This window comes from Tupaia chinensis, unplaced genomic scaffold, assembly GCF_000334495.1.
Source record: "Tupaia chinensis unplaced genomic scaffold, TupChi_1.0 Scaffold148192_1, whole genome shotgun sequence".
Classification (NCBI taxonomy): Eukaryota; Metazoa; Chordata; class Mammalia; order Scandentia; family Tupaiidae; genus Tupaia; species Tupaia belangeri.
Window position 1 is genome coordinate 339,244 of NW_006208042.1, and position 13,389 is coordinate 352,632.

General features: G+C 38.6%; 1 protein-coding gene across 1 annotated transcript in view; it reads left to right on the forward strand.

The window, feature by feature from the left end:
- Window positions 1-5,548: 5,548 nt before the first annotated feature.
- Window positions 5,549-13,389, forward strand: part of LOC102471721 (membrane-spanning 4-domains subfamily A member 12-like) — a 12,256-nt gene continuing 4,415 nt past the window's right edge. The window contains exons 1-4 of the mRNA XM_027768969.1: window positions 5,549-5,809; window positions 8,930-9,067; window positions 10,616-10,672; window positions 12,790-12,906. Coding sequence (XP_027624770.1) covers window positions 5,549-5,809; window positions 8,930-9,067; window positions 10,616-10,672; window positions 12,790-12,906 — 573 coding nt within the window. The remainder of the gene's footprint in view (window positions 5,810-8,929; window positions 9,068-10,615; window positions 10,673-12,789; window positions 12,907-13,389) is intronic.

Here is a 13,389-nt window from a genome sequence, read left to right on the forward strand (position 1 = left end):
TAGTCGCTCAAATAGCATCATCTCTCATTTTTCAATGAAGACACAGAAACCAACACAGATTCAATTAAGAGAGTTGCTCAAAGTCCCCAGAGTTAGTAAAGTAGTAGATTGGAGATTAGAAAAGAGAGTTTGAGCAATATTTCACCACAGAAACCAGATGCTCAGGGTATCTAACCTCATCCTCTCAAATACATCATGAGAATTAGAGGGAGAATCACAGCTATGGATCTTCCCTTTTCCTTGCTTAAAGAATCTTTTATAGTATTGAAATTTGTTTTTGTTTTTGTTTTTTACTTAGATTTTTTTTAATGTCTATTTGTTTCTTTACTTTTTATTTAAAATTTTTATTGATAATCTTATGTCCAACCAACTCTGTAGAAATAATAATTAATGCAGTTTATTCCTAAGCATGATACTAAGTGACTAACCCAGAGAAAGACAAGCAGGTTTCTAGGGATACTAAGATACAGTAGTTCCTTTCATTGAGTTCCGAGAACAGGAGAGTGTTCAACCACCATAAGGACTCCTTTACGTTGGCCTGGCCCGGAAAGGTGGAACATCAAGAAACAGAGGTTTGTAGATTATAGGTGAATTTAAAATTCTTAGATTAGTAATTGGTTAAAGAAGCACACAAGTCTCTGTTACTCAAAGAAATCAGCAAAACAATGTCTGTGTTTTTAGAGATAAGAAGCCTGACTATTCATCATAAAAAAAACCCCACTATACCTGGGAAAGGATGCATCATCCCACTATCAATGAAGCAAAGTAGTCTGTTAATGTTTAATGTCGACAGAGTCTACTCAGACTCTGTCAATGTTTATAAGCATGACTCCCCCGGGACCCCGTAAACAACTTCGAAATAGGAAAAAGTAATCAAAATTCTGTCCTCATTATTTAAAATACATTTAATTGCAAAAATAACTTTGTTAAGTATAATACAGTAATCTTTTAAGTGCATGGGATCAAGAAGCGGTACAAATGCAATAATTATAATAGTCAAATCTTAGTGTCATATATATTTAATGTAATCCGGTAAACTCTGTAGAAGCATTTCATCTTATCAACTACAAGGCTCATAGGACCCTACAACAAAACTTAATAGTTTGTTCACATGACAAATGACAAAGCTAAACAATAAATTATTTATAGGATACAAATGTCTATGAACCAGTATGTTTTCTTTTTTCAGTTTGATGGGCCAAGGGTGATTAAGCAGTATGGAAAAGGCTGAATAGAATCCACCACCAAAAAAGTAACACGAGGAGTTTGGGGGAAAAGCAAGTGTTTTCAACATTAACAATACACTGTATGTGCCCACAAAATCAAATCACTGTAAATATCTTTCAAATAAGAATACTGAACTTAGTAAAATATTATGCTGTTTCTAGTTATATCAGATGCCAGAAGAAAGTGCTTTTTGGAAAAGTTTCTTCTCTCCCATACACAGATGTTAAAGAGAATCTAACAGAGTATGACTCAGTACTTTGAAGAATATATTAAATTGAAAAAATAAGCAATGCTATATATGGCCGTATGATAATGTGAAATGGTACATTAATGAGAAACCTAAAAAAGGATGTGTATCTATTATAACTAGTTGTCTTAACCCATTTGTGCTGCTATCACCTGAGGCTGGGTGATTTATAAAGAAAGGAGGCTTATTTGGTTCATGATTCTGGTAGTTGAAAAGTCCAAAGGCAAGGGCCTGACGTGTGGCTAGCTTCCTGTGCTCTGTCACAACATGGCCAAGAGAAGTGGAAAGGAAAACAGGTGTGTGTGAGAAAAGGGAGACCTGTGGGTAGCTCACTGGTTTTATATCAGCCCACTCTGGAGGGAACCAGTCCATGAAAATCTGCGGCCATTAATCTATTTATGAGGGAATCCATCCTCATGTCACCTTCCACTCAGCACCACCTCCCAGTGTGTTTCCATTCTGAAAAAGCAATGCCTTTGTAGCCAGATATTTCACTCTCCTCTGAGTTTTCAATCTTTTTCCATTGTATATAGCATCTGAGAATTTTTCATAAGGATGTGAGTGTAGTTCAGGATTCAATTCTCTCACTGTGAAGTGGGAGAATATCAGTATCGACCTCTAAGGATTCTGTAAAGGGCCAGAGAGAGAACATATGTAACGTACTTAACAAAGCAAGAATAATAAAGCCAATGCATGTAGTTGCAACAGGCACAATTCTAAGAACCTCCCCTATAATGATTCTTTAATACTCTAAGTGATCCCATGAGGAAGGTACTTTCATTAATTTGATTTTACAAAAGCAACAGGAGCTTAACAAACTTGCCAAAGACACGTAGTCATGTCGGAACAGGATCCTAACCCTGACTTCAGGCTCCTAAACACAGTACACAATCTACAGTAAGTATTTACTAAATATAAGCTCTACAGACAGCTCCCTACTGGCTGCTGAAGAAAGGCCTTACTGACTTAATGACTGAATCACAAAGAAGTTCATCTGCTTTATAAAACCCTCTCCATGGCATCAGAGAACAGCCACTTTACTGTTTCGCAGTTATAGGAGCTGAGTCAATACCCTGTCATCAAAGTCGGCCTGAAAAACATGCCCAGCAAGCATCTGGGATGAAGCCATATGTTTGGAGAGGAGATGTCAACCAACAGAGTAGAGCTCCCTTTTCGCCATCCTAACTCTGTCGCGCATTTGCTATGTAACCTTGGCCATTTGACCTGTCTCAGCTTTGATTTCTTGTCTGTAAACTGAGGAGAATGGGACAGGACAATTGTAAGGGTTTCTTCCTACTCTGAAATTTAGGGTTTCTATGAATACATGGTCTGAACAAGTGCCCCTGGTGTAATACACCATGTTATTTTTATTATTCATACTTTGTACCAAAGATGAAGACCTTCATTCCTTCTACTTTGGGGATGTTCATGAAGTACAAGAAAATGGTTTGGAAAGAAGGTCTCTATAAAGGAAACTATGGGCCAGCAGATGGCATAGCGGTCATGTTGCTGGACCCCCACATAGCCAATCACAGTTCTTTTTTTTTTTTCCTTTTTTTGGAGAGGTTTTTTTTTGCTATATGGCGCGTGTGCTCGCCAGAAAAAGAGAGAGAGACAGAGAGATAGAAAGCAAGAAATCACCCCCCAGGGGGGATGGCCATGCCGCAATCCCATCTCCTCCATTCTCTTCTTGGATCTTGGGCACACACGCACACGCGCCTGGCGTGAGTTTAAGCCACTGGGTCTGGGACGCAAACCGCGGTAGGCTACATGGGAGTCTAGCAACATAGCCATTACGCTAACTGCTGGTCCCAACCAACCACAGTTCAAGTACTAGACTCAGTGGCTTGAAACTCACCCTGGGTGCATTTGAGTACATGCCCAAGATCCCAGGAGGAGAATGGAAGAGAAGGATTGTAGCATGGCCATCCCTTTTGTAAGTAATTTCTCAATTTTCTTCTCTCTGTCTCTGTCTCTGTCTCTGGCAAGCACACATGCCCTAAGGCTAAAACCTCAGAAAAAAAAAAGGAATCTAAGGACACTAATGAATTTTTTTAATGGCATGATTTTTTTTTTAAAAAAAAACTATTGTGACTATTGTCCATATTTAGTTGTGTTGACTTGTTTCCAACAAAATTTTCCTTGACACATAAGACCTGAAGTGCTCTCAACTTCCATAAACATGAAAATGAATAAGGAATCTCAAGAGTATTTTTCTTAAAGAAATGGATACTCTTCTTTAATGGTGATATATGAATTATCTACATTCCAATTGCTAACAGATCATTTTAGTTTTGAACTGGCTTCCTTGCCATCCAGTTATATTATTGGCCCCATGTTAGTTTTCTATTAGGTTGTTGGTAAAGTCATGAAGTATTTCTCTCTCTCTCTCTCTCTTTTTTTATTTATTTATTTTTTTTGGAGAAGTTTTTGCTATAGGGCATGTGCGCTCGCCAGAAAGGCAGAAAGAGAAAGAGAGACAGAAAGCGAGAAATCGCCCCCCAAGGGGGATGGCCATGTTGCAATCCCTTCTCCTCCATTCTACTCTCGGGATCTTGGGCACGCACACACATGCAACCGGCATGAGTTTAAGCCATCAGGTCCAGGACTCGAACCATGATTGACTACATGGAAGTCCAGCAACACAGCCATTATGCCAACTGCTGGTCTCATATTTCTTTATGTTTTAATATGCAAAAATGGGTCATGACTTTCCTGACAGACCAATATTTGTTGCTGTAACAAATTACAACAAGCTTAGTGACATAAAAACAACATAATTTTTTTTTTTCTGACAGTTGTATAGAAGTCCAACACAAGTTTTCCTTGGCTAAGATCCTGGTATTGACAGGAATATATTTCCTTCTGAGGCTCTAAGGAAGGGTTTGTTTCCTTATTTTATCCAGCATCTAGAGGCCACCCAGATTTCTTGGCTCATGGTTCCCCTTCTCCGTCTTCAAAACCAGGAGTATAGTATAGCTCTTACCCCAATTCCATTACTTCTCTTTCTATAACTCTCTTCTTTGGCCTTCTTCTTCCACTTTTTTTTTTTTCTAATTTGCCAGAAGGCACATGTGTTTACCAGAGAAGAGAGAGAAGCAGGGGGAGGGGGCAGTGAATGAGAAAGCACCTCTCCTGGGGAATGGTCACACTACAACCTCTTCTCCATCCCTCTCTCCTTTTGGGATTTTGAGTATGCACACACGTGCACTTAGTGTGTTTTTGAAGTCACTGGGTGACTTGAGCCATGTAGGCACCAATCTGGGAACCTTAAGCACCTTAACTACCAGGCAACAGTTGGCTCCCTCTCTCTGTTTTACTTTTTTTTAGGTTTTTATCATAGGACACACGTTCTAGCCAGAGTGAGACAGAGAGAGGGAACGTGAAAAATCATCCCCCAAGGGTGGTCCCTTCTCTTCCATTCTCCACTTGGGATTTTGGGCACACCCACATATGTGCCCAAGCCAAGGGTCAGGTCTAAACTGTGGTGAACCATGTCAGAGTCTAGCGCCCTAACCACTACACAACCTTTGCCCCCCACTCCATGCTCTACTTTGAAGGACCCTTGTGATTACATTGCGCCCACCCAATAACCATGAATAATCTCCTTATGTCAAGGTCAGCTGACTACCTTAATTCTATTGTATCTGCGACCTTAATTCCCCTTTGCCATGTAACATAACATATCCACAGATTGCTGAATTAGGATATGGTCATTTTTCAGGGGAGGGGTGAGGTGAGACTTTATTTTGCCTATTACTGTCCTTTTTCTTTTTCTGTTATCCTTCTAATGCAATAAACTCAAAGATACATACACAAACATACTTAACGAAGCCAAATAGGAATAGGAAAATAAACGTATTCCATTGCCCTCTCTTTCATTTCCATTAAGCTACAGGACACACAGGATTCCAAAGAAAACTGAGCATTCTGTTTATATTGTCATTGCCCATTATCTACTCCCTTGACGGCTAACATTTGCATAGATAATTGACATCCCACAAGATTTTCCTTGGTTTCATTTCTGCACAAGTGTATCATTTTGGCATGTTTTCTAATACACAGGACATAACGATGTCATCCATGCCAACAACCCACCCTGGAGTACATGGAAATACACCGAATCCTTACCCACAAGCCATTTTTACGGCTCCTGAGTCTCAACAATCTCTGGGTTTCATAAACCGAGGAAACCAACCTCAAGGTGGTCAGCCTCCTTTCAACGCATCTCCAGGAATCTCTACCAGTCAGCTGGGACAAGTAAATATACAAATGGGAAATGCAGCAGTAGATACAACCGTAACAAATTTTAAAGAAGACGGAAAGATACTAGGGGTAAGTCTATTTACTTCTAGAATTTTAATTTTACATTCCTGAAGTTTTCTTGCACTTAATAAGAAAGTACACATTACATTCAGTAATAGGAACTTAAGTCTGGAAACATTCCTTTGAAATAGAAACAACTAGTCTACATATAGATTTTACTCTGAGTTCATTTTACTTTCGTTTCAAGCAATAATTTAAGAGATGATAGAGGACTCTCTAGAGCAGAAGTCAAGAGTTTTCACATGATGGGAGCCCCACTACTTCTAGGTTGATCTCACTTCTGCAAAGTACTTTTTAGACAGCCTCAATCCTGTCTCTGGATTGGTTAAAACCTAAACTTTGCATACAGATAAACTTAGATTAAAATGAACATCAGTGGCTGCTTTAAAGAGAAGGAACTATGACTGGGCAGTCTAGGGAAGATTGTGTGTGAAAAGTTAGAAGACATTTCCCTTGCTGTGCCTCTATCACCAACCTTGGAGAGGCTATGACTCAGCTGCCACCTTACTTCTACAAAGACTGCTTTGAACTGAACACTCTCCATCTTATTTCTGTGGGCATTGCAAAATATATTCTACTTGTGGTTGACGATTCCAGCTGCCTGGCAGAACTGCTAGTCCCTTCACTGTGCTTTCCAGGCAGGTCATTCATATCACTGACACAATGCCATAAATTGTATTAGGTCCCTCCCTATGTGCAGCTCCAACTTCTCTGCTAGAGCTGTAAGTAATTATACTGAGCGCCCATTACATGCCTGAAGATCCTCTAGCCCTCTTACTCTATACGTCAAGATTTAGGAAAGTAGAAATGAGGGACCAGCAGTTAGCGTAATGGCTATGTCGCTGGACTCCCATGTAGTTGACCGCGGTTCGCGTCCTGGACCCGGTGGCTTAAAACTCATGCCAGGCGCATGTGTGTGCGTACCCAAGATCCTGAGAGGAGAATGGAGGAGAAGGGATTGTGGTGTGACCATCCCCCCTGGGGGGTGATTCCTCTCTTTCTATCTCTCTCTCTCTCTCTGTCTGTCTGGTGAGCGCACAAACCCTATAGCAAAAACCTCTCCAAAAAAAAAAAAAAAAAGGAAAGTAGAAATGAACATCAGTTTCCACCAGCAGTTAATTTGAGTTCTGGAGCTAGCCCCTCAATGCTCCTCCTGCCAGACATTGGAAATCTCCTGTTCCTAATGAACAAGTGGGAAAAACTAGTACCTCACACAGTGGACCCCACAAAGATGAGAATATCGTAGAACACGAAGCAGGTACTATCTCTGCTCTGATGGAGACTACAGCTGCGTGGTAGAAATCAGACCACATACATAATACATAAGTACATATATGTTAGAGCTGACAAACGATGATGAGAGGATGAAGAAATGTAAAGGGAATAAACAGTGATAGAAAATTTCATTTGCTAAAGAGTGGGCTTTCCTTAGAACATGTTGTTTGAGGAAAGACAGGAAGTTAGAAAGAAGCCATGCAAAACAAGGAAATGACCAGTGTGAAAATCTTTAAGTAAAAATATGTGTGATGTATTTAAGAACAGGGAGGATGTCAAGAAAACACAACAGAAGGGGCACGGGAGGGAAGAGCTGGCAGGAGGGCAGAGAGTGGTCACACCTGTGAGACCTGCACAAGGAACGTTTTGACTTTTACAGAATGAGGAGTCATTAGAGCATTCTCCTTGGTATCCAAGAGGCACAATAAAAAACCCTTTAAAAGGATAATGCAGGAACCAGCAGGTGGCATAGTGGTTGTGGTGCTGGGCTCCTGTGTGGCATATTGGCAGTTCGAGTCCTGGTCCTGGAAGCTTGAAATTCACACTGGGTATGTGTAGGTGCATGCCCAAAATCCCAAGAGGAGAATGGAGGAGGAGGGATTGTGGTGTGGCCATCCTCTGGGAGGTATTTTCTTGCCTTCTGTCTATCTTTTTTCTCTTTCTGTCTCTCTGGTGAGTGCATGCACAGTACAGCCAAAATCTCTCTCTCAAAAAAAAAAAAAAAGTATAAGTGGAGTTTTGTTTTTTAAAAGCTCCAGTTGGCAGAAACCACTTCTGCTCCCTGAAGTTGTCACATCTATGCCATTTCCAGCCCCCAGTCCCCACAACAATGCAAGTGAAACAGTATGGAACATTTGTACCATTAAGTCAGAACTTACAATGAGTCTGGGGCCAAACATGCAAAACAAATATTATTCCAAACTGTTACATCTAAGTTATAGGCAATTTAGATCAGTAAACAGTGCAACCAGGGATATATGAGAACAGATGGCCATATGAACCCAGGATCAAACTGCTCCTTATCAAGATGACAGCGAAGATGAAAATGGGAATATGTGGCTAGATGATTGAACTGCTGCTCTAAAAAGGAGCTTATAAGAACAAAGTATACGGGGCCAGCAGGTGGTGGACTGAGTAAGGTGCTGGACTCCCATATGGCTGTCTGTGGATTGAATGCTGGACCTGGTGGCTTTCTTTTTCACTTTCTGTCTCTCTCCCTCCCTCCCTTTCTCTCTATGGTAAGCTCACATGTGCTACAACAAACTTAAAAATAATAACAATAATAATAAAATTAAGTAAATAAAGTGTAAAGAATCTGATTCAGGAGTTCTTTAACTAGGCTATACGGCTGACTAAAAAGATCCATCACACCTCTGAAACTATATGAAAAACTCCAGTGTGTGTGAGTGTGTGTGTGTGTGCACACATGTAGGCATATAAATAGTGGTGCCCAATAAATGATTTTATCTCCACTGACCTCTTCACCTGGAACTGGGATTACCCAAATAGAAAATTGATCCATGTGAAAATAATAGCCAGGAAATCATACCTGAAGTATTCTGAGACTCTTCTAGAGGTTTTCAGGGGATGCTTAAGCAGTTGCACTACTGAAGAACTTTCACTGGGCTGCCCAGACAACCTCCCAAATACCTCAGAAAGGCCCCACTAACTAAGGCCCTAGCTCCCATTATTCTGGTGTCTGTCAAAGTCATCATGGCCTGCCTGCTGCTTTACATCCAAGACTCATGGATTTTGGCAAAGTTGACAGTAAATAAGCAGGAGCAGCCATAATGGCAATGTTTCACAGGTCTGACAATAGAGAACTAATTTTAAAGTGCTTGTTTTCTTTTTCAGGCGATCCAGATCATCATTGGATGTATGCACCTTGGTTTTGGAATTATTTTGGGTTTAATGAATGTGATCTACTTAGGTGTCGCAGGTTTTGGCTCTACTGCTTTTGTTGGTGGATACCCATTCTGGGGTGGCATCTCTGTGAGTAGACTATTAAAATACATCTCCTTATCAGTTTTTAAAGTGTAACTTTATCTATTCAGCTTATTCACACTAATTTCTTAATAAGCCTTACATCAAAGAGATGAAGAATTTAAAGAAATAACAGCTCTGTTTAGCCATAAAAAAGAGAAACTGTTGTTCACCATATTAACTTGCAGCTTAAACCCATACTAGAAAGTTTAAACTGGTCAAGTTATTAGGAAGTCATTTTAGGTTCCATTACATTTTTTTTCCTTTAAATTTATTTATTTTTTACATTAATTCACTATATATCATTATAGCATACAAATTAATTTTCCATCCAAAATACACTATATTGGCTCAATCAAGCACATCAGCATACATGTTATCAGCAAATAATTTTCCATTTCTTATGTCTTGTATACTTTGTTTTTTTTTTCTTTTTGCCATCCTTGATTCCCTATCATGTCCCACTCTCCTCCCACATTGTCTCTAGTATCCGTGGTTGCTTTCTATGCCTTTCCTCCCCATTTAATTGATTTAATGAACTTAATTAGTCTAAATATTTCCAATAGCAAGCACAGCTGATATATACCTATACATGAACCCAAGTCTGACTTTAGGCATAAACCTCAGTGAGTAGAATGAACATACTATAAAGTAGTACCTAGCTGGGGCTATATAGCTTACTACAGTCATCAAATAGCAATTTTTTTAAATTCCAATAAGAACAGTCACTGTTTTTTTTTTCTCCTGAAACTTTTTTTAAAATTACTTAACATTCATTCCCTGAGCATCATCACAACATACTAAATGTGGTTTCCCATCGAGAAAAAACTGTATAGTGGCTTAATCATGCATGTTATCATCAATAATATTCCATTTCTACTCTCATATATATGCATATGTATATATATATATGTTTACTTTTTTTGATGGAGATGGGTATGTTGAGTGGAAAACAAAAACGCCTATGATTAGAAATATGATTAAAAATATACAACTGATGGGCCATCAGGTGGCATGGAGATTAAGGTGCATTGGTTCCATATGGCTAGCTGTGATTCGAGTCCCAGACCTGGCAGATGGAAAGTAATACTGGACACATGTGTGTGTACCCAAAATACTGAGAGGAGAATGAAGGAGAGGGATGTGGCACCCCTGGGCGGGGTGACTTCTCACTTTCTTTCTATGTTCTGTCTCTCTAGTGAGCACATATACCCTATTGCCAAAATCTAATAAATAAATAAGTAAATAAGTGTGTTTGCAAGATTACACACACACACACTTGACAATGAGAAGAGGTTAAGCAATCACCTCAAGGATCATCACAAGGAAAGCTTACAAGTGATAAGTAGAGATTGAGTTTTAGATGTGAGAAACTAAAGAAGAAAAAGAAAAAGGAATTCTATGACACATCTCAGAGTTACTTCAGAAAATTAAGAAATATGAGAAAAAATTTTGAGAGGGAAACTAAATAAATACAAAAATACCAGTCTTTCATATAAAATGTTCCCAGGCACAAAGAACCCACCATTTCACAAGTAAATTTGTCTATTTCAACAGTTCATCATTTCTGGCTCTCTCTCTATATCAGCATCCAAGGAGTTTTCCCCTTGTCTGGTAAGTTAGAATGTTTCTATTTTGGACATTTCTAAAGATTATTTTAATTGTTTGGGGAGGAAAATTAAGAAGATGGATTCAAAATTGCAAATGGGAACTCTTTTCCCAATCTGTTTGTTACTTCCATGGTACGTGGGCTGGGGTAGGAATGGGCCACATCATTTGCCACTCAGAAATCACAGAGCTCTGCATCCCAACTCCTGAACTCCCAGGGTGGGAGGCAGTGAAGGTAAAGGATGTTTCATCTTTGGCCTACATGTCCCTGGGTTTATTTGAGTCACAGTACAGTAGCAAAAGTCCAAAGAAGAACCTGTGATCCAGAAACACCTATTTCTCATTTTAATTAACAAAGTTTCTACTATTGTTCATTTGCCATTTCTCAGCTCTGCCTGTATTTTCATCTTTTATTTGCACGTATCCCCTGACCTTATTGAGATTGGGTTTTTGTTTCAGAAGTCTATAAACCTTCATTAAAAGCATCTACAGGGTCTTCAGAAGAGACAGGACACATTTTTGCATAGAAAAATAGGTCATGGCTTTCCAGACAATCTAATAGATCAGAACTTAAGATTTTCAATTTTCTTAGTCACAGCACTTTACCTGTTTGCAATTTCTCAGACTAATTTTGAATCAGGAAAATTAGAATGCTTGTCAAGAATTAGCACCAACTAGACAAGAGGCAGTGTCAAGATTATGTGTAATCCAGCACCAGAGGAAAGAATAGGGAAAGGGTAAGAGACCTGTTGCTCATTCTTCTCTAGATGAAACGAAAATAAAATAATTGAATTAAATTCTAATTGGCCTAAACCTGACTAATCACTCTTATTTTAACTGAAATAAATAAATAAAAATAAAGCATTTTTTCCCTGCATCCTTCATGGGTCCTTCCCTCTGAGATGGTCTGAGCATAGGCTCTGTCTCTTTGGAGAAGAGAATTATGTAAGATAATTTTTCTAAGAGTCTTTTAGAGGCCTTCAGGAAACTCAGGTTTGCTGAAGCTGATTGCACATTCTAAACAAGTCTAAGTGCACCAACTCCTTGTAAGTCAGCTGAGAAGTTGATTTCACAATTATTCTGCTGCATGTTAAAATATTACAGTAGAAACATGAAAGTTTTGTACTCTTCCCATACATATTTGCCTGAAAAAACCTGAAGGGTGTCTTCTTCTAAATTTAGGATTCTTTACCTTGTCCCTAGAGATACATTAGGGTTTTTATTCATTTCTAAATTTATTAACAAACATTTTGTTGTTATATATTCTCCCCTCTATATGATCAGATGGCTATAGCCTTACCTTGTGTAATGGCTATAGATTTGAATAGCATAATATATTTGAATAGTTTATCATAGTGCCCCCCCCACACACACACAAGCTCACTAAAAGTTTATTTGCTGTTGTCTTGTTTTTAAAAAGGAAGTATAAGGGCCAGTGGATGGCATGGAATTTAAAGGTGTTGGATTCCCACAAGGTAGATTGACCGTGGTTTGAATCCTAGACCTGGCGGCTTGCTCTCTCACTTTGCCTTTCTCTCTCTGTCTCTCTCTCTCTGATGAGCACATGTGCCCTATAGCACATTAAAAAATAATAATAAATAAAATGTTTAAATTAAAAATAAAATAAAAAGGAAGTATGCTTATTGCATATAAAGACTTTAGATAAATATAACAAATGAGTTTCTGCCTTACATTATTTACAGTTCCTACAACTTTTTTGAAGTAGTCTTTATCTTGACTACGTACAGGGTAATTTTTGGGGTAACTATCCAGAAGGGCAGGAAGATAATAATTTCAATTTCAAACAAAAAATTGTTTCCTGATCCAATCGCATTAGTACACAATGGTCGATGCTGTTACTTGGCAGGCTGAGGCTACATAGGAGGACCAGGTTTGATTCCTGACCAACCCTTAAAAAAAAATCAGGTACTGTAGCCGGAGGCTGAATATCAGCTACTTGGGAGGGTGAGGCAGAAGGATTATGACATAGCACAATCTTTTCTAAAAACAATAAAAATTGTTTCTGGATTTTAAACACTGAGAGCCATTGATTTAGATTATTCTTACATCATTTAATTTCATTTATCCAATATAAAATTTACTTTTCCTGTCATCTCCATTAGATAAAAGGCAGCCTAGGCATGAATATTGTTAGTGCTATCTTTACTGCTGTTGGATTGATTCTGCTGCTGCTGGATATGTCCCTCAATGGCTCCTATGGCCAAGATTACTGGGCATTGGTAAGTATGACAAAAACTTTTGAAATATATATTTTTAAAATTTATACATTCAATCACTGTATATCATTACAGCTTGTAAAATGAATTTTTCCAGCATGAATACATTGTATTTTAGTCCAGTTAAAGATATTATCAAACATGTTATATTAATAGATTTTTTTCTGTCCTTTAATGTTTTGCTTCTTTCTTTTTCCTCTTGATTACCTTCCTGCCACCCTCTCTCATTTCCCACCCTTCTCCCAAACTGTCTCTAGTATCTACAATTGTTCTCCAAGCTTTTACATCTTTCAGTCTTTCAGTTTCTGCTGTAGAGTGTAGACATTTGGTATATATTAAGGGGGGACATACAATGTCTCTCTTTCATAGTCTGATTTGTTTCACCTAGCAGTAAATCTTCCATATTCCTCCACTGTCAATCAAATGCCAGGGTTTTTTTTTTTATGACTGAGTAGTATTCCATAGTGTAGATGTATCACACTCTTT